Genomic DNA, 27,102 nt, shown 5'->3' on the forward strand with positions numbered 1-27,102 from the left:
CCCTCCGTATGTCTGGTGAACATTAATAAGACAGCAGCCAATTCAGCAAAGTAATGAAATTTCTGGGACATCCTGCCTGCCTTGAAATCAATTAGGTTTGCTTTATTGCTTGGATAGGAACAGATTTCTGAACAAACAGATGAACTTTCCTCTTTTGCCCCCTTCTAGAAGGCAGTGTTCTGCTTTTGGTTTCCTTCAGGGCAGAAGTAACGCCACTGGCGGGGGGATGGGCAGGAGGAGGTTTCCAGCCTGCATTTAAATCCCTTATGCCACTAAAACCCACAAGCATGGACTACAGCGTAGGAGTCTTTTAACGGCTGAGGTGGTACTGAGCTACACGACTTCCACAGCGGCACGGTGGCGTAAGAGCTTGGGAGAACGTGGGAAAAGTTAATTGTTTCGCACAAATGGGTTCATAAAGGGCCTTTGCTATTATCTTTGTGGATACTGGTACTTGGTTCTCCCTAAGCACTCCTGTGAGTAGTTAGCCATGACATTTGTTTTCCTGAAATCCATACATAAACATGCAGACCCCTTTGAGTTTGGGCCAAAACCAACGGGGCTGCACTAGAAACTGTCAGACTCCTCGGTTACCCCTATGTGTATAATTATCCTTCTTTCCTGAACTGGAGTTAGCAGGCTCCAAGGTTACTGTTTTCATGTGTGCTCAGCTGTCTCTGGGGGACAGCATGGCAGGGTTTAATACGTTGACATGCTATATTTAACGTTTTATTCTTGTCTATTGGAGACAGGGTGCTGGATTAAGTGAGACACTGGCCAGATCTGATATGGCAACTTCAATGGGCCTGGTTTAGTTTATAGTTTTCAAGGGATTTGTGAGACTGCTATTATTGTGTTAGTGTCTGTAATGTGTTTTGAAATTCTCAGATGTAAAGTGCATGTAGAAGTGTTATTTTGTAACAAATCAGTGTTTTCCTATGGTATTTTCAAGAAAGAGCATTTTGGATTGAGATATGGGCTGGAGCTTTCAAGCCGTGCCAGGTGAGCTGTCCTGCAGCAATTTTCCTGCTTCAGGTGAAGTGTTTCAAATGCATAAGTATATGGTGACTCATTCTTAAAAAACAAAACAAAACAAAAACCCCTTCTCTCATTCAGACTAATGCCAGACATTACTTTTGTTGTGTCCTTGGTTACAGACCAGCTGTTTTGTCTTGCTCTGCTTACTATGCTATGAATAAGCCCTGAATAAGCATTCCAAAATTGCGATGGTGAAGTAACCATGGTACTCGCTGGTGTGGGGAAGGGCTGGGAGAGAGCCGAGGGGGGTGGGGATGAAGTTTTACATTTATGTGACTTGCTAAGGCCAACTGCTATGATTCTTTACCTTAAATTTCTTCTGATTGTAGTGAAGCAGTTCTTTCAAATTGTACAGATGTTTGGCTGTAACTCTACCAGTCATTGAGAAAATATATTAAAAATAGAAGTAATGTAACTTGTTGCAGTCGTGATGGTTTCAGAGCATAAGTGAGATCAGATTTATCTTTCTCTGTAAAACACTGAAGGTAGTTGTTATGTGGACTCTGTAGCTGTTGGATAGCTGTCCCATTTTAAAGATAACACCAGGTGACATTTTCATCCATAAAAAAGGGAAGCAAATAAACCACAGAAAATAAAACAATTTCAAACAAAGCAAGAAGGCTGTGGAGAAGAAACATACACCAAGTACTGCTATCTGGGGTTAACACTTTCTAAATTTTGCGCTAATAATCTGGAGGATAGCAAGTACAGTAATGAAGTTTGGAAATGGCATCCAACTTTTATGTGTCGAAACATAGTGGAAGATTGTCGCTTCATACTACAAAGGGTTCTAATTACTTTGGTGAGATGGTAATATTTTCTGGGGAGAAAGAAGAGGCAATGAAATATTAACAGACAGAACGTACTGAAATCACTCTTGAGATGAAAGGAATAAGATCTAATACAAATAAAATAAAAACAGCCTTGGTGTGTTTTCTTTATTAATTTTGTAGCAGTTATAGCTACCTACTAAAGCAAATGGAGAAGAAGAAAATGCAATGAAAAAAAAGATATTTTTAGTAGTCTTAAACCTAGTTTTGGAGTCAGATGAGGAGGATGGAGATGGCCAATAGTGTTGAGAAATGCAGACAGAAAGCTTTTCACCTGCTTCAGTGGGAGCAGAGGAGAAGCTAGGTCAGTCTTTCCCACAGTGAGGCAAGAAGGAGCCCACAGAGCACTGGGCAGTGAAATCAGTGTTTGGCCAAAGGAGGTGGCTGAGGATGTGTGAAGGTTGCCCATCGTTATGTGTGAGGCAAGAAGTATTGCTCTTTACAATGTCTTCTGCTGAGCTAGAATTTGGGGAGACTCAGGAAAAGAAGTCCCAGTACCTTAAAGAAGTACAGAAGAAAGCTCTGCATGTGGATTTTTAGCAGAAGTATTAAGACAAATGAAGTTTGTTTGAAGCTGCGATCCATGTTCGGAAAACCTGTCTCTATATGCTACGTGAATCATGTGCATTGTACAGTAATGCAGATTATGTACATAGTACAATACTTTTTTTTCAAGTGTTTAGACATGAGAAAATCTGCAGATGGTAGTGGATAATGAGATCCAGTAAGCAGTGATAGAAAAGGGATGTGGCTATTGGGTTGTTTTAAAATGGAAGTGGTATAAAGTGTCTATCTGTTCTAAGCCATCTTATTATATAATGTGCTTGTCACACGGAAAATCAGCTCTGTGAAAACATGAAGAGAGATTTTTTTTTTTTTTTTTAATTTTTTTTTTCCAGATAAGAATGATGGTATGGAGTCACGTAAGGGATAGGAAATTTTGCAGGAAAGTAGATTTTTTTTCAGGTGAGATTAATTTTTTATGATTCTCCATTATGGAGTATGCTGCTTTTGAAGGAATAGCTGTGGAAACACTGCAGGAGCACGTATTTGAATTCTGCTTCCATTTAAAGAAATGTTTTTTTCTAGGATACACAGTTTATTTCAGAGACTTCTGCCTCACCTCTGCTGTTGTTTGAATATTTTGAATCAAGACACAATGGAAGGTTGTTATGGCCTCAAATTTCCATGCATGTGTATAAACCACATCCTTTAAAATACATAAATAAGACGCTTCTGGTTTTTTTTCTGATTAAAAAGGCTCTAGACTGATAACCCTTATGACAGAAATCTTTTGCTTATCCATAGATCATATACAAGCATAAGCAGCAATATGAACTTGGATTGCCTGTGAACAGGATGAAACTGGACACAATACACAAGTGTAGCATAAACAGATGATTATCAACACAGTGTGATACTGACTTGATCCAGCAAAAGTGCCAAATGAAAGGATGCCATAAAAATAGAGAATGTTCATTAACAAGTATTTGGAGTTCAAACATCACTAGGTCACTTACTTTCCTGACTTGTGTGTCTGTTCAGGTCTCTGTTTGCAGTAAGCTTCCTTCTTAATGGACTTGTGGGGGATGGTCATACAATATAAACATCACTGTAGCCCTGTCTACATTAAATGGGACTGGATTTATGGCCCCCTCCTCTTAACAGGACACTTTTATATAGAGAAAAATGTTTCCATTGGTCTTGATCAAGAATTCATTTACTCAGGTGCTTATATAACACTAATCAATTTGTTATCTAAGAATCTAAATAGAAATGAAAGGACCCTAGATAAAATGGAAAAGAACAGAAAACCTTTATATAGTACATCTTTTTCTCTGTCCTTTTTTTATAAGCATTGCAGGTTTTCTTAATGAAGATTATTCTAATTTCAGATTGACAAAATATAGCAGCAGCTGTGCAAACTTCAAACTCATAGATCTGTAGTTCAAAGCATCCTAAACAGAGGAGCAGGAACATCTCTGAGACAGAGAGGCAAACTCAGTCATTAAGTTATACTGAGTCCTCCTACCGAGGCTGGTGGCAGAGGTGGGTACTTTCTGGTAGGTATCTTTGACTGATAGGTGAGCCAGCTCTCAGAGGAGGCTCCTCTTTGGTTGCTGCTAACCCACACCAGTTGCGAGTTAACCATCTCATAGTATGTTGTATTATCGCATTACTATGCAAGCATTTGCTGACTGGTCTCTGCAGTGCCCATGCCAGGTGCTCCTAACCGAGGAAACGGAGTCATAAATAAGTAACTGGTCAGAGTAAATCCTTTGCAGCTGGGAGCAGAGCTGGAATCTCTTCACTGCCACCCATGTGCCACTAAGCTTGATCTTAATCAACCTTTACTGCCTCTGTTTCAGGCACTTAAGAAGTCTTTGAACCCCCTTGTCATATGTAGTTCGTCAGCTGTGAAGGTAGCCCTTCTGCTTCCCTCTCCAATTTTCTCTGTGGGTTAACTCACCTGCTGAACTGGTTTTAACTGTGGTCACTGACTTCTCTCCTGAATCTCTCTCCTTAGCATGCCATAAACTTTTCTTCATCAATGTTCACCGTTAATGAAAGGATAATGAAACTGAGAATGTGGCTTGAGCTTTATGGTAAAACTCTTTCTCTGCTTCCTTCTTTCCAGTTTCTGTTGATACCATAGCTGATTTTTCTAAGCCTCAGCTCTAGAAGTCACCTTGCATTCCTGTGTCTCTCCTCTTTGCAGACATCAAAACTGTTCCACATTGCAAGTTCCCAAAGCAAGTAGCTAGCACGTAAATTTTTAGATGATTAAAATGCTTGTCCAGACTCTTATCTTCCATATTGGTTAATGCAACGTCTTCATTTCTAGTATTATCAACCCGATATTTTTTTTCCTCTTCCAAACATACCACAGAAAATAGAATTGTAACCTTAGTGAGACCTACTTAGTCACAGTGACATTATTGTTTTAATTTTTACATGTTTTCTCAGTTCCGTAATGGGGAAAATGGCCTTTTGCCTTGGTCTAATTGATGATTGTGTACCTTCATGTTAAGCAGATAGCAAATTCTCAGAAATTGGGGCTTTGTCTCGTGTTCTTTATTGGGAGCCACTTAAAGGTCAGGATAGAAGGGGCATGATTACTATAACAAAATCTGTTCTGAATATAAACAGAGAACTTCAGTCTGTGACACTGTTAATCCAACGCCTTTTACAAACACTGTATTTACAGTTCACTAAAACAGCATAAGAATGGGAGAGAGAAAGACCCAGATAGGACTTTCAGGCTCCGGTCTGAATTGTTTGAAGAATGCTGTGTTTGTAAGCTTAAGCCCCTTTGCAGAGAGGGAATGAACACAAATTCCCATCCTGTTTATACAGAATCACTTTTCTGATTTTGATTGGACTTCAGTGTGAGTTTTCCCCTCAAAACAGAGTGGAATTAACCTAGGGCAGATTCTCTCATCAATATCTGAAGTGTCATTGCTCCTAACATCAGAGTGGCAATGACCAAAGTTGTTTATCCTTGGAATGCCTTGGCAAATCCCCCTGTCTCCTGTCTTCTACCAGATCCTCTTTTTTTTTTTTCTTTTTTCTTTTTTCCTTTTTTTTTTTGTAATTGAAAACAAGCAAGCTAAAATATCTAACTCAAATTGAAGTGTTTATTATTCAGAAAAGTTCTGCTAATTCTGTCTGGAATATAGTATACTTAAAGCTTGGAGGCATTCTTAATAGTGAAAAAGATCAGAATATCATTATGAAGGAACAGGATAACCTTAAGTAGTGAAACTGGATAACCTTAAGTAGTGAAAATATAATGGAATATAAGATTGATAATAGAAATAATCTGTAAAATAACATTGGGCATTACAAATGAGTTTCTGCTTTACCTAAGGAGCATACAAGCTTGAAGTGAAGCTAATACTGGAGTGGTTTAGTTTATCACAGAAAAACTAATTCAGCAGTGTAATGCAATCATGAAAAGGGTCTGTGCTATCCTGGAATAGGTCAGGCAAGGTATTTTCAAAGGAAAGAGAAAAGTGTTTGTACCACTGTGGAAAGGCACTGGGGACATCTTTGGAATACTGTATATGGCCTGGACGTTTGTGTTCAAGCTTTCTTCTTCTTTCTACTTACTTTCTTCCCAGGTAAGGTCTGTGCTAGATAGAATATATTTATTGACAGAGCAACAACTTTGAGCTGTCACTGGTAAAAGAAAAAACCTCAGACAAAGTTTTAAAACCAGACAAACTTTGACATATTGACTTCAGTGGGCAAAATGCATCACATCTTCTGTGAAAAGGTAGCGATCAGACATGGTCCCCGTGTTCAGGCATTACAGCTTTTATAATACTCTAAACATATTAAGGGAGAATCATCTCAGGAGTTTGTTTGTCCAGGTTATTATACTTTGAACTTGAATTTTTGCTTGTTTTATGAATCTAATGTCATTGAACTGTTCTAGATTGACAACACAGGAGAATGACAGCCAGTGAGTGGCGGTCAAAATCTGCTGTACGGAAAACACTGTGCTTTCTTCGGTTCAGCCTTATCAGTATATCTGCCCTGGGTAGGATCAATTAATCTAGAGGGGTTTACCCTACATAGATTTTTTGATCTTTGATCTCTGTAGTTCTTGTCTATGGTATCAGTGCCCTTAACTGTGATCTAGAAACAGGCTGAAAAAGAAGAAACCCTCTTAACTGCTTAGAAGCTGAATACAGACTACTGACCCGCTTTAAGGAATAAAAACAATTGTGACATGCCACTGCCTGAGATGGACTGCACCTTAAAACGGAGCGGTTTTTGATGGTCTCCAGTGTTGGTGACCTATTGGGAGCTGCCTGGCCAACTTTATCACATCTACCCATCATACTGCGTTAAGAAGATAATAAAATATATAATTTTCACAATATTGCCTTCCCATGGACTGATTGGTGTGACTGTTGGAAAAATACAATGGGGATCTTAGGACATCTGCTCAATCAGGAATGGAAAGGATGTGTCCAGGAGATGGTAGTGTGTTATACCCACATTGTGGAAACATTGAAAGATACTTGTGACTAAAAGGTAAAAGTCAATATAAATAGCTACCTGAGCCATTCTGCTTCCAGCTCTCACATGTACTACTTACGCTGTACTTTGATTAGGGAGAGGTATGTCCTCCGGATACATATTAACAGAAAACAGTGAATTCCTCAACCCATATTGAAGTTGAGTGTTCCTGACAGGCTTGTGATTGATGGATAACTTCAACTTTCCAGATACTGGTAGGAAGTAATGTAAAGTGCAACTCGGTTAATGAATGGCTTCCTCCTTGAGTGTTCATATTGGAGCAACACTAAATTGGAAATAACTAACGAGGTCACTTCTCAGTAAGTGCCCCTGTCTCATCAAAAAAAGTGACAGACCTAGGTTGCAATGTAGCGCATGAGCCATTACTGAGGTTGTTCTCCACTGGAAAGAGCTCATTTGATTTATCTTGGGTTTGCAAGGCCCTTTCACATTTGCGTCACAGTGATGGTTCACGGTCTCCCTTATCAGTCGTTTCCTACAAGTGAGCCCTGAGTCTCTGGCAGAAGTTCTTCCACTAGTCCTGAGTGAACAATCAACCTTGGCTTCTTCTGCCATTTGACTTAATTTAGCTGTGCAGATGTCTCTGCAGTTCAGGGTGTTTACATGCTCTGCAGCACTGAACTGGAAGCTGTAGAGCTTAGGTTGCAAAGACACCTGAGCTGGCCTTGTACAGAGCTGACAGTGATCCAGGAGGTTTGGCTTGGAGTCTGAGCCAATAAAAAGCCTTATTAGGCCTGAGCCACCGCTGCCGTTTTACTCAGCAGATTGACGTTTCTGGTCCAAATCATGTTTTTGTTCTTCACTGTATATCAGTGAAGTTCTTTCTCTTGTTGTCGCTATTTATTTATCTATCTAATAATAATATAAAACTCTGTACCCATAGTCATCTCAAGCTACAGACAGAAAGTCACCTAATCCCCTCTTAGCTCGTGTTGATGTTTCCAGCTCTTATCAAAAACAAGAGGAAACTACTTTTTTCTCCTTTTTTCATACATTTAGTCTTACTTCTCACTTGTGATCTTATAATGGCCATCTCAGTCTTGATTTGAAATACCTGAGCAGGCTGAAAAGAGAAAATAAAAGTGTAAAGTAGCACGAAAAAATTCAAGGAATTTCTTACTCATCTAAATTAATTGGTATTAAATATAGAAAAAAAAGGCCAAACAACTTCCCGTAAGAAATGTAATAAAGGTTGCTGTTTGGGTGCCGTTGCAGGAAAGAAGAGGTTGAGAGATGTTTTTCATCGATTTTTTTTCCTACAGTTGTGCATTTTCTTTGCTATGGCTCCATTTTTGTCCTTTGAACATAACAAAATGAGTTTTCAGAAGTTCACATGTAGTTAAGATCCCTAATGCACATAAACCAATCTGAATTTCTTAAGCATAACCGCCATCCAAGAGAACCTCTAAGAACCATAAATGCTACTCACAGTAATTTTGTGAAAAGCATTACCATTATGTCTGGTATTTGCTTCTGTTTCTTCTCCAACATAAAAAGGTTTGTTAACCTGCTGATTGTTATTCGGGGCATGTTATAATCAAAAATTTCAGATCTGATGGGTTATAAAGCAATGTTTCAGGTCCTAAAGGGCTGTCCAGCCTTTAGTGCATCTATGCCAGGCCCTGGAGCATGTTTGCCTTTACCTGGTGGGGATTGGTGGGGATCCACTATCCTCTAGAAATGTAAATGAAGTCTCCTGAAATATTTCATGTTTGTTAGGGAAAAGTTTTTCTAGGACTCTGTTATTCAATGGTTATACATTCAGCAATACAGATGATGTTTATAAGGCCATTAAGCTTTCTTTGAACACGTTGTTTTCCACTTCCTTGGTAGAATCTCTCCCAATAATGTTCTTGCTAGAGAAAATCTGAGTCTTGTAGAAAGATTGAAATTAAATTTTAAATTAAATATATCGCCTTTTCTCAACACTTGTAAAGCATGACAGTATTCCAAAAGCACACGCATTGCATCTGTATGTATGAGCTCACAGATCTGTTAGCTTTTTTTTTCCCTTGTCCTTGTTGTGTGATGCCCAGTGGACTCTAAAATATACTCTGCTGAGGCTTTACATAAGATAACATTGCTGTCTCTCGCATGTGAATTTAGTAGTGGTGTGTTAGCTTGTCTCCAGGGACTTTACTTTTAGGAACAGAATGAAGCGAACACACAAAAAAAGCTGGAAAGGGCTTTTTGTTTGTTTCATGTCAAAAGCATTTTGCAGCCAATAGTGCGGGTGAAAAATATTTATGCTGTGGTCTAGAACTTGGTTGAATCCCAGTCTTTTTGGCCCAAGTCTGGGAATTTAGGATTATTCCTTTACATCAAGGAAGTATGAAGGACACTGTTGTTTTTACTGATGTCCAAAAACAATGAATGCAGAATGGGGAAAGCACATTTGTGATGCTCTTTTACAATGGATTAATTTTCTTTCAATTCATAAACAATAGCGTTGAGGTTTTTCATCACTTAGAAAGCCAAAAGAAAGTGAAGGAAGGAATGAGTATTGGCTAAATAAAGATTTGAGACACACTAGAAACAGGCATCAGGGTTGAATTGCAGTGGATACTTTTTTATCTGTAGAAGACAAATATGTTGCTGAAACTATCATAAAGAAGGTTCATAGAGATCTGAAGAATAATAAAAGTAATGATGGCAGTGTACATGCTAATTACACAGTTAAGAATATATATTCCTTATGTTGTGCTGGTGAAGTACACCAAGCTGATCTACTCCGTGCAGTGATGAGGGCTGGATGCTGTTTGGATCCCTACCTCTGCAGACATGTGGGCAGAGGAGCCAGCAGCATCTCTGTCTGAGCTTGTGGTTGCGTGGAGGAGAAAGTGCGCGGCTGCTGGGCTTCCGTGCTGTCCTCCCCGCTGGTCCCGTCTCTTCCAGGCCAGTCTGGCAGCCTGGGTGGAAGCAGCCGTGTATTCTGAGAACTGCTCTGGTGCTATTGTACTGGTACTCCCTTAGGAGTCCTTCCCCATTTGGGACACATGATGCCGGGGGTAAGGCAATGTTCCAGTATGTGTCGTAAATAAGAATTGTATCCTTCAGCCGTTTTCTTGTTTCTAGAACCAAAGTCAAACGGAACAGTATGGAAGGCTCTGAAAAGCTGCATAAACTTTATTTTCTGTTCTTCTTGGTACCAGCATGCCATAAGTCTGATGAGTGACCACAAGCTGCCACATAGGAGAATTCCCCTAGGAGGCTGTGTTTATGCTACCCGACTACTTTATCCAGCCACAGCACCATCTCCAGATCCCTTTTCTCAGTACTGTTCCCTTATGGTAACCAGGACATGCTGGCTGGCTGGCTGGCCGCTTTCCTGCTTAGTAAAAGCTACAAGCATTTTCTCCTGAATTACTCTTCATATTGGACAATTACCAGGGCTTTGGGGCTCGAAAGTATTGTAGCATAGGAAATCACCATGGCCAAGCTCTTGTGAAGTTTCCTGGCCTCTAGAGGACTCTCCACTGGGGAAATTAGGAGAGACTCAGAAACAGAAAAGATGACAAAATTCAGTTTACGAAGTAGGGAATAAGGCACGTGGCAGGGAGACAGAAAACGCTTCTGGGAAGAAGAATTTCACAGGGTCTGGTGTTACATGAGCAGAAGGGAGCCGACTGGCCCTGCATACCCCATATTTCATGCTGGGGAACTTGCAGCAGAAGTCTGGCTTAAGTGGAAGTATACTGGAGGCAGCCTGTTTTTGTGCAGTTCCCTGGCCAGGTTGTTGCAGTTCAGACACAATTCAGATAAACATCTGGGATTGCATTTTCTTTTCCAATTAAAGCTTGAAATCACCCAATGTTTGCCTGGGCAGCGCAGTTCCCTGCCACTGAAGTTATTGTTAAGTACATCGGGCACTCTGGGTTAGAGGGTTCAGGGGTCTGCTCGCAGTCTGGGAGAGGACGGCTGAGGAAAAGAACTGTTTTGTTAGGTTTGGCCTATTGCATTCAGGACAGTTGTTGCTCTGGAGCACATCAGGGCAGTTCACCTTGGGAAGTTTTGCTTTTGTTTGTGATTGATACTCATTTGAGGTTTTGATGGTTTCCTTCCATCAATGTTATGTTTACTCAGTCCAAGGATATCCAGAGCTCCTCATTATAGTGCCTGAAGCTAAAACCATGTCCGAATGGCAGTACATATTACACGCTGAGCTCTCTCACTTGAAATCCAATGTTTGGCACACCGCAAGGACTGGAACAATTTGCAGACTGGTCATCTGTTGCTAGCAATTGCCTGGATAGGCACGGCCAAAACACATGCCTTTGTTCTGGTTTTATGAGAAGGGAAGGAATTTACCCCACTGAATATTTGAGAAAACAGATAGCAGAGTTGTTGCTTATTGATCCTTCTGCTGTACCCTCTGGGTAGAGAAAAGCAGGGTATCTCTGGAGCTGTGCCTACCTGGCAGAAAATTAATACAGTGAAGTTGCTACAGATGTCTACCTCCATGCCTGATTTTGGACTGAAGCAAAGGAATGCTACATGATTTCCATATAATTGCTCAATAAAACAGTGGCAAAGTTAGGAAGAAAACTCATGAATCGTGATTCCCAGGTCCTGGCATTATCCATGATGAAAAAGTCCTTTATGTGTGTATTGCTCTTCAGAAGCAAGATCTGAAGCCAGCTAGGTATAGCAGGCCTTGAGATTCAGAGTGTCCTCTTTTCTGGACTTGTCCACTCCCCTGTTTCTCCTCTATTCTTAAAAGATTCTTGGTTTTCATTTCCATCTCCTCCTTTTGTTTGTTTTCCTTCCATTTCTTTCCTTTGCAAGTATTGAATGTCTCCTCTGGGAGTAAGCCTAGCCACATGTGCGTGCAATGATGGTTTATTTTTATTGGAGTCATTGCCTGTGACTGTTATTCATTACTATAGGAAGAACTGCACCAACAAACTGCTCTGAGAGCTTTTTTTTTTTTCTGTTGTAAAAAGTCCGGTTTTGTCCATAGCCGTTGAGAGTATCTACTGCCATCATTAAGACATTTGAGAGTGCGGAGCTCGCGACACTGGTACTGCCTCCTGAATGTCCTGTTGTGTCTGGTGTTGCAAAGCAGAATCTCAGCTTCTCTCAGCTTCCTTGCATGTTGTCTCATTAGGTCAGCTTTTCAACCATCTGTCCACTTCACTGCTACCTAAGCAACTCAACTGGCCTCTGCTTGGGGAAGAATTTGTGGTTGCACAAAGCTAGTGCAGTCACTGACTACTGTTACGGCCTGTTACGATAATAAAGGGTACAGCCAGAACACCACCAGACAAGGCCTGCCTGGGATGAAATGGCTGATTCAGAAAAGGCAAGTCAAAAGTAGTATAAAATGCTTTTATCTCACTTGCACTTCTAGTCTTGACACTGGATAAGTAATCAGCAGCCCTATTTCCTTAGTTTTATTCTCAAGTTGTCACGCATTTCTGTGTCACTGTGGGCAAGACCACCATCTCCCATCTCTAAGGTCATGTAAGGAATTCCTGGTACTTCTTTAAGATGAATCTGTGGCATAAATAATAAAATTAGTGGTAGTTAAATTAGGAGCATATACTTAGCATAAATGTAAGTCAGAGCTTAGAGATGTAAGCAGCCTAAATAATTTTACATAAGCAATACAGTGATGTAAAATCAATGAATATTAATTAACTGCTTCTGAGGTCAGAGTGGAGCACAGTGAGGAAAGGTGAGTGATCTGCTTAGGCTTACCCAAAAGAACACAGGACCTTACCCTAAAAGTTAGTGCTAGAATGAAACAAACAGAAATTATCTGAAATGTGGCTAATATTGCATAGGTTCATGATTTCTAGAGATTTGTTTTAAATGTTTCAGAATCTCTGCTTCCCACTAGCACCGACTCTTTAAATCAAAGGTAATCTGTCCGAATTTGGCTGAGAAGGTTTGATCTCTTTGATATTAGTTTACATTTGTTAATATAAGTGTCATGCTGATATTTCAGGATTGAGATTTCTTTGAATTCTTTAACCCATGCTGAATCTATCTCATGTTTTCCCTTGGGCTTTTGAAGGCTTTCCCTTCACTAATTTTCTTACTCAAATCAGTGTCCACTGTTGCTGTTTCCCCTGCAAAACTGTCTTAAATGCATCTCCCTCACTTTTTCTTAGGATGAGAGACAGGGACTTCTTGGCTTTGCAGTCTTAGCAATGTTTTTTAATATATGGAATTTGCATGCATTGCACTAAAAGAAAATAAACGGATGTGCTGCTACGTTTTGGGAGGTGAGACAACAGCAGGCTGGTCAGCTGCCTTTTGAGTCTGTTCATTTTGCTGTTGTTTCCAGATGTGTGCTAATGGACATTTTTAGGATGTACACACAAACACTGTTTGCCTACTTTTCTGCACTAATTGGTTTGGATTTATGGAATGCCTCTCATAAAGTGTCTCTAGCTGCCATTGTTGCTTTTCTATAAAGTAGTAGAGAGGAAACTCATTCCTAAAGTTTCCTCTGGAAAGGATTTTCTTGTGGGGGAAGGAGAGATACAATCCATTTAAATTGCTCTATAAAGAGTTTTATTGTGTTGTGGCCCATTAACCTGGCCTTGATGAAAACCTTTTCAAACAACTGGACTTCAGGGAACCACATCTCTTAGGTTCTGTGTATGGCACAAATGAAGTGATAGTTTCCTAAGAAATTGTTTTAATGCAAGTCATGATTTTTAAATATTTTTTTTATGTGTACAAAACTGGTAGGGACTCCCCATCTGCTCCCAGTACTGGGGCATGTTTGTAGCCCCGTCTCTCATTGTTTGCTCTCTAGTGCTCAAGATACCTTAAGCTTTCCCTGAGTCAATCCACCAAGTTTGTTTTTACCGGGGAGAGTATATGCACGGGGTCTAGATGATTAGGAAGGCTGAAGGATGACTGCATACATCTCTCTTCCCTCAATCTGTTCATTTTTCCTCTTTGTTCCCAATCATTGCCCAGCCTACCCAGCCTGTAGCCTTTTCTACTGACAAGAAGCAGGCAGGTTCAGACAGTGCTGCCGGGGTGGCTGAGCTTTCTTCTGCTTGAAAGGGGAAAATCTGTGCATAGAGAGCTTTTCCTTGCACTGGGATTTGGAGGAAGATACAAAGCAGGGGAGAATCATTCCCACAAGAAAACGCAAGTCCCTGATAAAGCCAAACAAACTCTACAGCAATTTGCTTGTGAAGGCCATGTGATTTGATAACATCTTTTTCGGATTTTGGTACTGCTATCAGCTATACAATCTTTAGGAATGTATTCAATTTCTGAACTTCAATTTATGCAAATGCATAATGGGGATATTTTTTTCCCCACTCTTGTAAAGCCTTTTTAAAATCTACAGATTAAGTACCATATACAAGCAAAATCTTGTTATCCCAAGAATCATTTGCGGCGGGAGATCAGCAAATTGTTTATGGGTATATCCTGTGAGCTTAATAAATGATTGCAGGATACTTAAACTACATTTTTTTCACCAGAAAAATAAAAACGTATTAGGGTCACTTTTTGTTTCTGCAACAAGGAGCAGTTATCTCCCAAGGTAAATCAGAACCCGCTGTGAGACTGAAGCCTCAGAGAGCTCCAAGGTCTAACGAGCACTAGCGATTGGTGAGGCTTGGCAGAAAACACAACCATTTTTTCTCCTACCTTGTAAAAAGCCATCCCATTGCCCTGAAGGATACTTCTACATGAAGAGGGAGCAGGGAACAACTGGTATACTGCTGTGTGAAACCTCGATGCCACTGTGGCATTAGTGGCTGTTAGGGAGCTCTTGGTTCTCTCCTCGGGCACTTTTCTGGTGGGCTGGAGGCAGCGTGACCTGTGGGACTGGGAATGCGAGCTGGCCCTGGGAGCTGGGTTGCAGCTTCTGCTCAAGAGTAAATGATCCTCAGAATAAGGACTGCTGCTTTCTTTTCTAGAATATATCAAATTCCTGCACATAGGGCCCAAGAAGAACCAGAAGGGAAGGCAGAAAAAACAGTTATGAGGTCTGCTGGGATATCTGATGCAAAATCAACTTTGTTGTTTTCCTTACTGGCTTTTTCCTGGGCTCTGTTGCAGCTGAAAAAACAACCCTTCTAATCTACAATAAGAAGGGAAATTCTGGCATGAAGATTGTCCACCCAGACATTTGGCACAATTAGGGGAAAGATTTGTTTAGCTTAGCACTGATTTTATTAGTACGTGAGTGTAACTGAACCTCGAGAGATAGTCTTTTCCCTGTTGAACGACACTGTTGATGTGTAGGTTTCCTTCTCAATTCTCAGCTACACTCTTCCAAGCTAACGTGGTGTAACTGAAGAGTTCTCCTGAAATGCACCAACTATTAGCAACAACTGTTTACTACAACGTGACAACAATATGAATTAGCAAAAAATCCCAGCAAGCCAGCGTTGTTTCAGTAAGGGCAGCAAGCGTACTGAGAACCAGACTCCTTTCACAGATCTCACGTATTTGGTAATTCCTCAGTAGATCTGTGTTTCAAAATATGTATTGGCTGTAAATGTGGTTTTGTTATTCTTTCAGTCCTTAGTGCACGGATATGTATTTTGTCAGTACAAAAGATGAGATAAGGTAAATCTAGCAGAAAAAGAAATCTAAGGAAAAAATTAACGCAGAACAAAATAAAAAGAGAAGAATCTGTTCACTGATAAGAAGAAGCTGACGTACTTTAAAAGAAGCTTCAAATGGTTTCACTCGTGTTCCTCAGTCATTGCTAAAAACCGATTTCTGGTAATAGTCTCAGTAAAAAATGGGGAAGTAACTGGATGCTTTCAAGTCTAAACAGAAATTATGTATTAAATGTTAATACAGCCGATTTTCTCAAATATTTCATTGAAATATCTTAGTCCATGGCTTTTGTTAAAATCAGTAGTTTTCCATTGTGAAATAATTTTTTTTTTTTTACCATGTGAGAGCTCATAGCTCAGTCAAAATCATCTTCTTATTTCAGCGCTTCGTAGTCTATCATCCCGGCATTTTGATAACTAATTTGATATAAGTCTCTGTCTCCTTCATCTTCTTTACTTTTTTTTGGCAGGACACTGGCTTGATTTCTGGTTATCAGACTACTTCTGAAAGTCCATCCAATACATTTTCCAATTCATCACTTTCTTTGCTATTGACAGGGAATGTTGTCCCAATAATTAGTATTTTCTGCTGGGCTTCTGCAATCAATTTCTGTGATTCATCTCTTCCATAAAGCTTACAAACAATAAACTGTATTAATAAAAATGCTTTCCCTAATTAAAAAACAAACTTTAATGTACAATTTTTCTGCTGTCATCATCAATTCTCTCTAAGCCCTTTGTTTCTCGACTGCTCTGCCTGTCTCCCATTTATCTTCCTTTATCTAATCTAATGGCACCTATCCAGTTTCTATTCACTTTTCATCAAGGTGATATATTTCCTCTTGCATAGTACCTTTGTGTTCTTAACATGCCTCATGGCAGAAATAATTTTTCAGTTGTTTAATGTTATTCTACATTGTTGTCAAATAATGAATAATTATTACAAACCTCCTGGCAGGGAAATGGGATGCTAGAAAGGAAAGAAAGGAAACTTAGATTTGACCATTTTGTAAAGTTAGGACTTTGAAAATCTTAAAATAGCTTTGATTTTTACTTCTCTCATCCATCTCTATCATTCGCACTTTAGTAGGACAGCAGCATAAGAATAACTGCATCTGGGTTTCATATGCCATTCCAGAAGCTCATGGATAGCTCATGGATAGCATTCTGGAAGCATCATGGGTAGGATGAATTAGAAAGACTCAGTACTGTTTCATCATTTTTCGATGTCTATTTTCTATTCATTTCACCATTTAAAAAATCATTTTTGTAATCTGAATGCCCATTAACTTCTTTAGACTATTATTTACCATTACTGTTTATTCATCTCAAATGTGTACTCCTTTTGGTGCAACTTTGACTACACTGAAGTGTCAATAGGAAAAAATTTCTGGTGAGGCCCGGATTTCATCTTTGATTCCTTGATTTTGGTAATCCTCGATTTATACTTCCACTTCTTGGCCTCCAAAACATAATTTTCTTTTCTTGATCTGTATTTCCTTCTATGTTTTCTAAGGTCCTTGTGTGTGCATAAGAACCTACTCTTTGTTGGCAGTTCCATCCGGAGGATGGTTTGCAGTGACATTTACAGTTTTTTCTCTTTGGTTGAAACACAAATCTAAATACATATTTGCTTTTTTTCAATTAAGTTTGGTGTTATAAAAAAGAATTCTGTGTACTCTATCTGGTTGTGAAATATGCAATCATACTTGAAGGTTATTTTTCTCTGTAAGTAAACATTCAAAATAAAGCAATACCTTTGAATATTATAAGCCATTCCCATTTCACTAAAAGGGAAGCTAATTCTGAGCCTCAGATGTAACTGCAGCAGCAGCCTTTCAGAGGGGCCCTGTGATGTGCTGCTGAAAGGATGTGATTTATTATATTTTTTCATTGCTATACTTAGTTATACACATATTATAACTGTATAAAAATGCAGTAACAGAATGTACATAGGGTTATTTGTCTATGCATTTGCACGTACAGCTGTGCTTAGTGCACACACATATATAGGTTAGTATTTATATGCATAGTACTGCACAGAATGCCAAAAATGTGACCTTAGACATCAGATTTGTAACTGTTTCACTTCAGGCCTTTCCGATTAAACATCCAGCTGTTGTGGGAGACTCTGTAGCTGACAATTTGCACAGTTTTTCCACCCCATCCTCTCCCTCGTTTTCTCAGAGCTGAGGGAGCGTGCAAAGCACCAGGAGGCACTCTGCTTTCCTCCTGGCAGAGTCCCGCTCCCGCCGCGTCAGTGGGAAGTGCTGGCTCTGGGGATAACGACAGGCACGGGAATTCGGGTTTTTGTCAAGGTGCGTCACGGACGTGGGATGTGAAATGCCCCCTCTTTCTCCAGAATTTCATTCCAGAGAGAACAGTAATTAACATGGAAGAGGGGAAAATGCTAGCACAGCAGTTTTGCTACTTGGAGTAGTTCACAAAAGGTTGTATCGCATCCTGGGGTGGTTTTGCCAGCTTCATACGACTGAAAGGAAAACATTGACATTTGGACGGGTCTGATGTTCTCCGGCTGTATATGTGGTCTTTACTTGCCTGCCTTTATTTTTTACTGTCTGAAGAAGAAGGGAGACTATGTTTGGTTTAAATTCTCAAAACCATAAAAACATTAGCTAGCTGTGGGTTATAATGGTTATGTTTTGAAGAACCAGATATGAGGATTTTTTTTCTTCAGCCTATATCAGAATCCGATGAGAAAGAGTTGCAAGACATCTAAGCATGGTCCTGTCTGCAGACTACATACAAATACAAATGAAACCTACCTACTATACAGACACTCCTAGCATTTCAAGTGCTAGAGGAAAGTCACACGAGCCTTGATTCTGCAGCAGAATTTGCTGCCAAATCCTTTGGTTACATAAGGACACCACAGAGCTCAAACTTCTGATATTGTTAATCGTACACTTAGGAATAAATGTCCTAGTCCTGTATATCTATGAAGTGATTCAATACCGTCTGACTTTTCGGTGAAATGTGCGCAGTTTTGGTGAGCATGAACTTCCTCGTTTTCCTGTAGTCTCCCTTGGCTTTTATAAAACCCGCTCACTGTTTCCCTGCCGATCGTTAGGCACCACCAACCGAAATTCATATGCAGCCACCCTTACGAGTGCTTGAATGTTTGGCAGAATTAGGGCACGACCTTGGGAAATACTGGGGTTTTTTCACTCCATTTGAAATCTGAAATCAGCAGGAGCTGTTGGTGCCCCACACCTCTAAAAATAAGATTGATACGTCTGTAGTTCTAAGAAATCTCTGTTTGGAGGTATCTGACAGAGGGCTGCCTATCTTGGGCTGAGAGGGTGTAGTATCTGACAGGGCTTTGGAAATTTAGGCACCGAGGTGCGTGACGGTTCCACAGCACGCTGCTGGGCAGGCCTCGCGGGCAGCTTGGACGAAATCGGTGCGTTGAAGGAAAGGAAGCGGGCAGGCCTGCTCCGTGTCCTGAGCAGCCACGGCTTGGGCTCGGAGCAGATCCCCGCAGAGGATCAGCGTGGGCTGAGGGCGAGCCGCCTGCCCAAACCGTGCCCTCAGGGGCCGAGAAGGCGGGAAGGCTCTTCCAGGGTGCAGGACCACCGCCGGGAGGGCTGGTTTCCAGTTCCCGGCCTTTTCTAGCTGTTGAAGAGGTGAGCGGAGAAAGGTGTTTCAGCTTTGTTCAGCAGGTCTGTGCCAGAGGCAGAGCAGCAGCACGCTCTCCGCCTCAGCCACGGCTGTCGCTGTCTTCTACAGGGCCCACATGGGGACCATTAGGTCGGTGTTTGTGCTGATCACACTCTGGGCAGAACTTATTAAATTTATCATTAAAATGTCACTTTCATGTAGGTGACAGAATGGGGGTTATTTTGAGGCAAGCTGTGAGGGAGCAGTCCTCAGCAATGAGTAAAAATCAAACAGCCAAGCAATAAACCCTGGCACATTTGTGTGAGTTCGCCAGTGTGGGTCCCATGTCCCCTACCCTGCCAACTGTCCTGGTTTCGGCTGGGATAGAGTTAATTTTCCTCCTAGTAGCTGGTATAGTGCTGCGTTTTGGATTTAGTATGAGAATCATGTTGATAACACACTGATGTTTTAGTTGTTGCTAAGTAGTGCTTACACTAAGTGAAGGACTTTTCAGCTTCTCGTGCTTTACCTCTGAGGAGGCTGGAGATGCACAAGAGGCTGGGAGGGGGCACAGCCAGGACAGCTGACCCAAAGCGGCCAAAGGGCTATGCCGTACCGTATGACGTCATGCCCAGTGTGTGACTGGGGGGAGCTGGCCAGGGCAGGGCCGCTGCTCAGGGACTGGCTGGGCATCGGTCAGTGGTGGTGAGCGATTGTGTTTCATTTGCATCACTTGTTTTTCTTGGGTTTTATTTCTCTCTCTTTTTGTTATTTTCCTTTTCATTACAAATTATTATTATTGTTGTTGTTATTGGTATTACATTTTATTTCAATTATTAAACTGTTCTTATCTCAACCCACAAGCGTTCTCACTTTTAGTCTTCTGATTCTCTCCCCTATCCCACCGGGGTGGGGAGGGGGAGTGAGGGAGCAGCTGTGTGTGTGGTGCTTAGTTGCCAGCTGGGGTTAAACCCTGACACCAGCAAGCCTATTTCTTTGTCTCCAGAGCTCTGCTGCAGCTCATCTTCCACAGAGGACGGTTCCTCTGTAGTGGAGCCAGAGAGCTTGGGATATTTCTGGCCTGATCATGGAGGGCCAGCACACCCGAGTGCCGAGCTAAATTCAATTGCGCTATACACCCCGAGGGAATTCCAGTTCCTATTTTGAAACTCCAAGGACAGGATCCTTGAATAAAGCTTGACTCGGTCATTACCCCTTTTGCAAAAGAGGACATCCAGATAAGTGCAATGGCATGTTACCATCCCCAGAGTGGTGACCCATGGGTGGACCACGCTGCTTCCAGGGGCAAGAGGAAGATGGTGGGTGGAGTTCTGGGAGAAGCCGAGGGGGCGCACCTGTGGAAAGGCTAATGGCGATTACAATTGCGTTACGCAGCAGCAGTTGCAGTTTTGCTCAAAATTGTCTCCTATCAGAGTGCAACTGCCTGGACCAGCAGGAATGATTAAGCTTAACAGGATGCCAATAAGACAAGCAAAACTTGCTGCTTTCATGATGGTAGTCTTTTTAGGACCTGTGAATCCTTTTAAAATTGCAGCATGATCTATACATGCGTATGAGAACACCTCAACTACTTAGAAGTGACAGGGTTAGATCAATAACTACCTTGTTATTTCTGCAGTATGCTTTACTACTTCTGGAAGTTAAATCCAGTGAGATTATTCTACAGATTTGAGCGCTGATCAGTATGTTATAAAGATGTGTACTTATATATTACTTGTTTGGTTTGCAGCTCCTGGTTGCTAAATCCCCTGTTGCTCCATTCTCTGCTTTTTTCTACACCATTGAGAAATCAGGCTTGGTTCTTCAAGGTAAGACCAGAACATTGATTTTTTTGCCTTTGCAATTAGTATTTTAAGCAGGCTGAATGCAGATAACAGTAACTATTGTTGAAAATGGTGCTGTTTATACCTACTTAAAACCCCACACATTTAAACAGTCTGGTTGACAAGGGCAGCCTTCTGCTGTGTTCACTGTTTTGTCTTGGATTATACTAAATTAGTTGTTGCATATTCCCATGGATCTAAGAATGGGCCTTGTAATTATTAATCAGGGCTCCCTGTTTTCCTTCAAGGTAAAGTAGAATGGTTCTGGCAACATTGCTCCTGTGGGATAGGTTTCTCCAGGAGAAACATACCCATCTATCATTAATAATATGCTCTAATAAATGGTTCTTCTTTAGAAAATGGCTTGACATCAATGAAAATACAGGAAATTAATATCTGTTCTCTATTTTTGTGATCATTTTAATGCTAATGCCTCATGGTCTTAAATAACCTCAAATTCTCTAAGATATGAGGTAGTGTACTGAAAAGCTGGATATTACTCCCATGATGGCAGGGAACTAGGGTTCCTTGTGGTCATGTCCTAAATCACGTACTTTCAGACCACAGCAAAAAGGGAAGTTCAGCTTTTCCCTTCTTTTCCCCATTTATCCCAATAAATCTTCCCTTAATGTCCTTACTTTTTGACTTTTTGATTCATAGATCAATTTTGTTGAGTTGCTCTCTGTTGATATGCAGCCCGGCTCCTGATTGCTGCATCAGGTTAGCAGACTAAATAAAACTAGTCAGTGCTTGTCACTTTTTGTTCAGAGGATACGCTCTGATATGCAGCCGTGGCATTAAGAAAAGTGAGTATCGCTGTTTCTCAGGTTCCAGTGATTGAGAATCACTGATCCCATAAAGCACTATGAACATTTTAAGGTACGTGAACAGTTCTCTTCCTTCTGATTGCCCATTTCTCACCTTTAAACAGGCTGTGCCAGACCAACGACTTATTTACATTTACTAATGACTAAATACGCTTGCATCTCTGGTGATACATAATATAGGAAAACAAAAGAAACAAAAATGTTTTATGGTGCATTTTTGCTTCCATTTGATACATCCACATAATGAGAACGTGGGGGTCCATCTGGTGTTTCCTAAGCCTTTGGATACTATACCCAGTGTATTGTTAGATGGCATTTTGGGAATTTGATCTGCTTTATTTCATACCAGTAATTTTAAAAAGGCTACAGGAACAAGAAACAATTTTTATTAGTTTAAACTGAGATGGCTTGCAAGAGTTGGTCTAGGCATGTTTTGATTCAGTATAGGGCAGAAGACAAGCTGGTTTTCTATCTCAAATATCTTCCGAGTTGCAGAGATGTTTCTGGTCATTATAAAAAAAGGCAGACAGTTTCCTGCTCTGTCCTCAGACACTAATGTAGTGAAACTTTGGGAAAGAAAGATTTCCCATTTCAGAAATGGGAAGCATTTTTTCAGAGAGGATCTTTATTTGTTTCAGTTCTTTTCTGTGAGCCAGGAATATAGATTTCCAAGGACTGAACCCTACCTTTAAAGAACAAATGGGCCTGGTAACATGTAATGATGAGGGAGCAGGACTCTCTGCTAGAAGGATAGCACTGTATTAGGTGTATGGCAATTGCTCTTTTCCCTGTATCCCTATGTCTCTGGGGTGCACATTTAAAACATCATTCACCATTTTTCTAAAAACAGGTGAGATACCAGTTTGGATTTCTCTAAGTAAATGCTGTCTCAATATCATGCATTCTTTGTACGTTTTGGAAGGCAGCTTGAAGCTCTTCTTTGTGTGAGCCTTTTCTTACTTTCTGAGTACACCATTATGTTTCCGTTTTAGATATTTTTCTCCAAGATGGGTAGTAACCGAGGGCATGGCTCCCCTGATAATGTGCCCCAGACTATTTTACAGAGACTCATAAGCACTTACACATGACCCATCTCACTGAGTTTACAAAGTAAATATCATGCGTTCTTATCCCGTATTTCAATGATCATTATTTCTGTGGAAAGAGGAAGCGAGCAAACCACCTGGAAATGACTGTTTTGGGTAAGATGCAGAAAGTAGCACCAGGCTGCCTCGTGCAAGAGAGGCTAGAGTTTTTATGAGAGTTGTAGCTGGTGCTTCTTTCCAAAGGGAAGCTGGACACAAGGTAAGATGTCAGTATGGCAACTGGCCACAGGTCAGCCGGTGAGGGAGCTGCGTTGCTCCTTGAGGGACATCATATAGCACTAACAAGAGGATTCCGTCCTGCAGCCTGATTGCAAAGGCAGCTTTCCCATTCAGGCTTTGTTGTTTAATTCAGTTGGTGTCAGGAGGTGAGCACATTCAGGGTGGCTGATGGGAACAAGTGGATGGGTGTGGGAACTGGCAAGAAGCAGCAGCTGGCTGAAATGCCCGGGATTCTTTCTTCTTACTCAGGGGGTCCCATCCCGGGACCATTAACCAATAGGCCATAAACAAATTGATATCAGAAAATGTGGCTGGAAACTCCTTGATTAGTGAGGGTGAATGGGGAATGAAAGACAAAGTGAAAGTGTGATTTAACAGTTCCACAAGCAATTTCCATTGCCACCTCTGAGGGATTAGGATGTGTGGAATAGGCTAAAAATGAGGAGGAGCTCCCCCCCGCTTTTGTTCTGTGGGCCGAAGGATAATAAAACGGCAGGAGAGGCAGTGCGGCTAGTTAGGGATTTCACAGGCTGCTATTTGATGCAGTTTAAGGAGCCCTTCTGCTATTGTTGCAGTTAAAATGGGAAGCGGAACTATTCTCCATTCGCAAAAATCTCCAGCGTCCTCAGGAAGAGGGCTGAGAGCAAAAGGCTATTAAGATGGTAATGCTGCCCCATTTGGAGGAGTGTATCAAAATCCTCTTTGTCAATGTAAATCGCTGCTCTGTTTCCCTGGTATCTTTGCATCTCATGGCCTCAGTGCAAGCACAGAAGTGTCCGAAGGAGACCCTAGTGAAGGCAGAACTGCTTCTCTTATGTAGTCAGAGGAGAGCACCAGGCTGCCCAAGGGTGCCACAGAGAAAACTTCTTTGGTTTATAAACTTGAAGTGGTCAGGGATGAAAAGAATCCAGTTATTCGCTCATTCTTTTATTTCCACTTGCAGACTAGAGAAATGGAATTTGATGATTGGAAAGCAAGATTGGCCAGTCAGAGATTTAGCAAGTCAGCCTTCAGTCTCCTCCTTTCACTGCTTCAGTATGCTCTGTGCTGTGGAGGGGGTGGAGTGCAGGCCCCAAAAAAGCCTCAGTTGCCTTTACATTGCAATACAATGTCATGTAATGTACTGCCATGCTGTACAGCGTGACTCTATGATGAACCTGAATTGTGATTGCGAAACCCAGTCTGACAGCAGATCTCTGTTTTGTGGAGATCTTAAACAGGGAGGCAGAAGCCTGGATCTAAGCACCACAAAATATTGGAAGTTTTACTGTCTGCTTGTGTGTTCTGTTTAAGGACTTGCTGTTGCTTCCCTAATTCAACATACTAGTTAAAATGAATGAAGTGATACTGTCAAAAAGAATAACAGTAAAAAAGCTCCAGATCTACTTGATAAAGGGTGCAAGTCACAAGGTGATTTTCCTCACTGGCAGTGGTATAATTTCTGTTTCGGATTGGAAATTATTAGCTGGTAATTCTGTTCCTGGTGTATCAGTCAGAACAGATTCTGGGCTGTTCTTGCCTGGTTGTAGTTTCATTGAAGCTGAATGTAGGTCAGCTGGACTAGAAGATGCCACTTAGCCATGCACATACATATCCAAAAAGAAGACTGGCTGAATAAGCTGATGTCAGTGTTAAGCTGTATTTTGTGGGCAATGATCCGAGTCTAGCTTTAGAAGCAGCAGCGTTCTGGGGCATAAATAGCTAGCAACAGAGCCTAGCTATTAGCAACTGGTAGCTCGGCTGTCTGTGAAGGTAAGTCTCCTTCCATCTTACCTAAGTAAATGCCCTCTGTTACCAAGAGCATGGTGCTGCAAAAGAAGACAGGGAATATGGTGGCTGGTTGCCAACTGGAGAGTCTATTGGGACTTTTCGCTGAATGCTTTAACCAAGAAATTAACGTTGCTTTTCACTGAAAGAGCTCAGAAGCACTGAAAACATAAGGCAAGTAATACTAGTGAGCTAGGACTTGCTTTTGAGCAATGATTTATTTTCAGTGTCATAGGGTTTAAAGATGAGTGGATTCAGCAGTTCATCCAGACTGACCTCCCGTATATCTTACGTGTTTCCTTCAGGTACCTGATAACTTATGTTACACTGAGTCATGTCTTCTAGAAAGGCATTCACTTTTATTTGAAGACATCAAGAAATGTGAGTTCCTGGTTTGCTTTGACAGTGTTTTCAAGTTTTAGCTACCTTGCTGCTAAATACTTGTTCTGTATTTCACATTAGAATTTGTCTGCCTTCAGCTTTTGGCCTCAGTTCTTGTTATGAGCTTCAGTGCTAAATAAAGCACTGTTGCCATTAAATGGTTGCCATTTTGCATGAGTGTGCTTGACATTGAGATTCATCCTGCTATGTTTTATTCTTCCTTTTGAAAGAAAGTTATAACTACCTGCAAATTTAACCTCAAAACTTTTGTGTCTCATGCTGACTGGCTCCCCGCACTACCCAAAGGACAGAATACCTTGTATTGCTAAAGGGCAGAGTTTGATTTTTGTGCCAGCAGGACTGGATGATTAGTTAGTTGATCAGTCCACCCTTTCTCCTGCCCTCTTTTCCACTGCATACGTGTCTGTGTGCACACAACCACACTCACCTTGCCTGTAATGTCTTATTGAGGCAGGTAGCTTCTGAGAAGTAGAAACAAAAGGTATGTGGCACTTGGAAGTGTCTTAGGTTTTAAGTTTCACAGTACTAAGAGGAAAAGGATCTAGGAACAGCTAAATCTTGGGGAACCTTGGTACATTATGTTTCATTTGTCACTAATGTAATGAAAGAGGCTCATTTTGATCTCAAAATAGCATAGGGTCTGGGTTTGTAGTGCAGCATGGCAAACCGTCTCCAAAGTGCTATAACTAATTTATATGACTGAAGCAAGTGAAAAGTGCCTCATTTTATTTTGTAAAGAAATGCTTTGGTAATGAGTACTGAGGTAGAAAGGGAATTCTGAAAGAAAGGGCAGCATTATTTGTATTGTATTGTGTGAGTTTGAACAGTGAGAGACAATGATTTACTGCATCAAAAGCTTTTATTCAATTGAAGAACTGTAACTATAAAGTGACCTTTGTCTGGAGCAACATGGATATAATCTGTAAAATGAAGCAGGGTTGTACTTGATGTGTGAATGGATGGAAGACAGATTAATGGGAATGAAGTTGTGTGTTGCTATTGAGATGGTAAGAGATTTGCAGTGCCACTGGTGATTTCCGGCCCTATTGGAGGGATAAAGATGAACTGATCATTGTTAGGATCTCTGTGGGGTGGAACCGTTTTTGCTGTTTTCCCCACAGGACACTGAAAGCCTCATGCTATTTCTAGCAGGTCTGTAATAATGAGAGCAAAAAAGCACGGTCGGTTTGTAGGCTAGGTCTGTTCTGGCAGTAAGGAATGTGAAAAAAATAAGACTCCCATCATCCCAATGCCAGCAAAATCACCCGTACAGATGTAGCTAACGTCAACGAAAATGTCATTTTGTTCAGCCAGTTCATGGCATTTTGGGCAACGGGTTACTAAACCAGGCCCAGGAATGGCGTTTGCTTGGGTGAGGGTGTCCTCACTAGGTGGCTTTGTGGGAATCACTCTACTGCTCTGCAGCAGCATTGGCAAAGCCTCGCTAGAGTAGCAGAACTCCATGGCTGTCAAACGAAGGAGTCCAGAGGAACAAAGCACAGATGCAAAACCAACTAAAAATGGTAACGAAGAGAGGTGGAGGGAAAATATTTTAATTGTGAAGGAAGACTAGAGGCATCATGGGTTTAGATCCAGTAGAAACAAAATAAACTCTGTCATTTCAATAAAATTAAATGTTTCTCTCTGCAAACATGATCTTTCTAGTGGCATAGTAGATAGACAACAGGTTGGTAAAGTTTCTGGCCATACTTTTTGCTATGAGCTTAACTTGTGGGAGGATATTATGCTGGATAAATCCAGTTTAGCACAAAGTATTGAATTACCTGCTTATTTCTGAACATGTATGTAAAGACGCTAAAATACAGTACTGCTTTCTTGCACTGAAAGCC

General features: G+C 41.0%; 1 protein-coding gene across 2 annotated transcripts in view; it reads left to right on the forward strand.

Annotated features, from left to right (window-relative positions):
* Nucleotides 1–27,102, forward strand: part of RAD51B (RAD51 paralog B) — a gene marked incomplete at its 5' end in the record, with an annotated part of 406,133 nt that overhangs the window by 253,412 nt on the left and 125,619 nt on the right. For both annotated transcript variants that reach the window (XM_082317257.1, XM_082317258.1), the window contains one exon: nt 20,838–20,916. In XM_082317257.1, the coding sequence (XP_082173383.1) occupies nt 20,838–20,916 (79 nt within the window). The remainder of the gene's footprint in view (nt 1–20,837; nt 20,917–27,102) is intronic.

Source organism: Platalea leucorodia (genome assembly GCF_965183815.1).
Source record: "Platalea leucorodia genome assembly, chromosome: 7".
In the NCBI taxonomy this organism is placed as follows: domain Eukaryota; kingdom Metazoa; phylum Chordata; class Aves; order Pelecaniformes; family Threskiornithidae; genus Platalea; species Platalea leucorodia.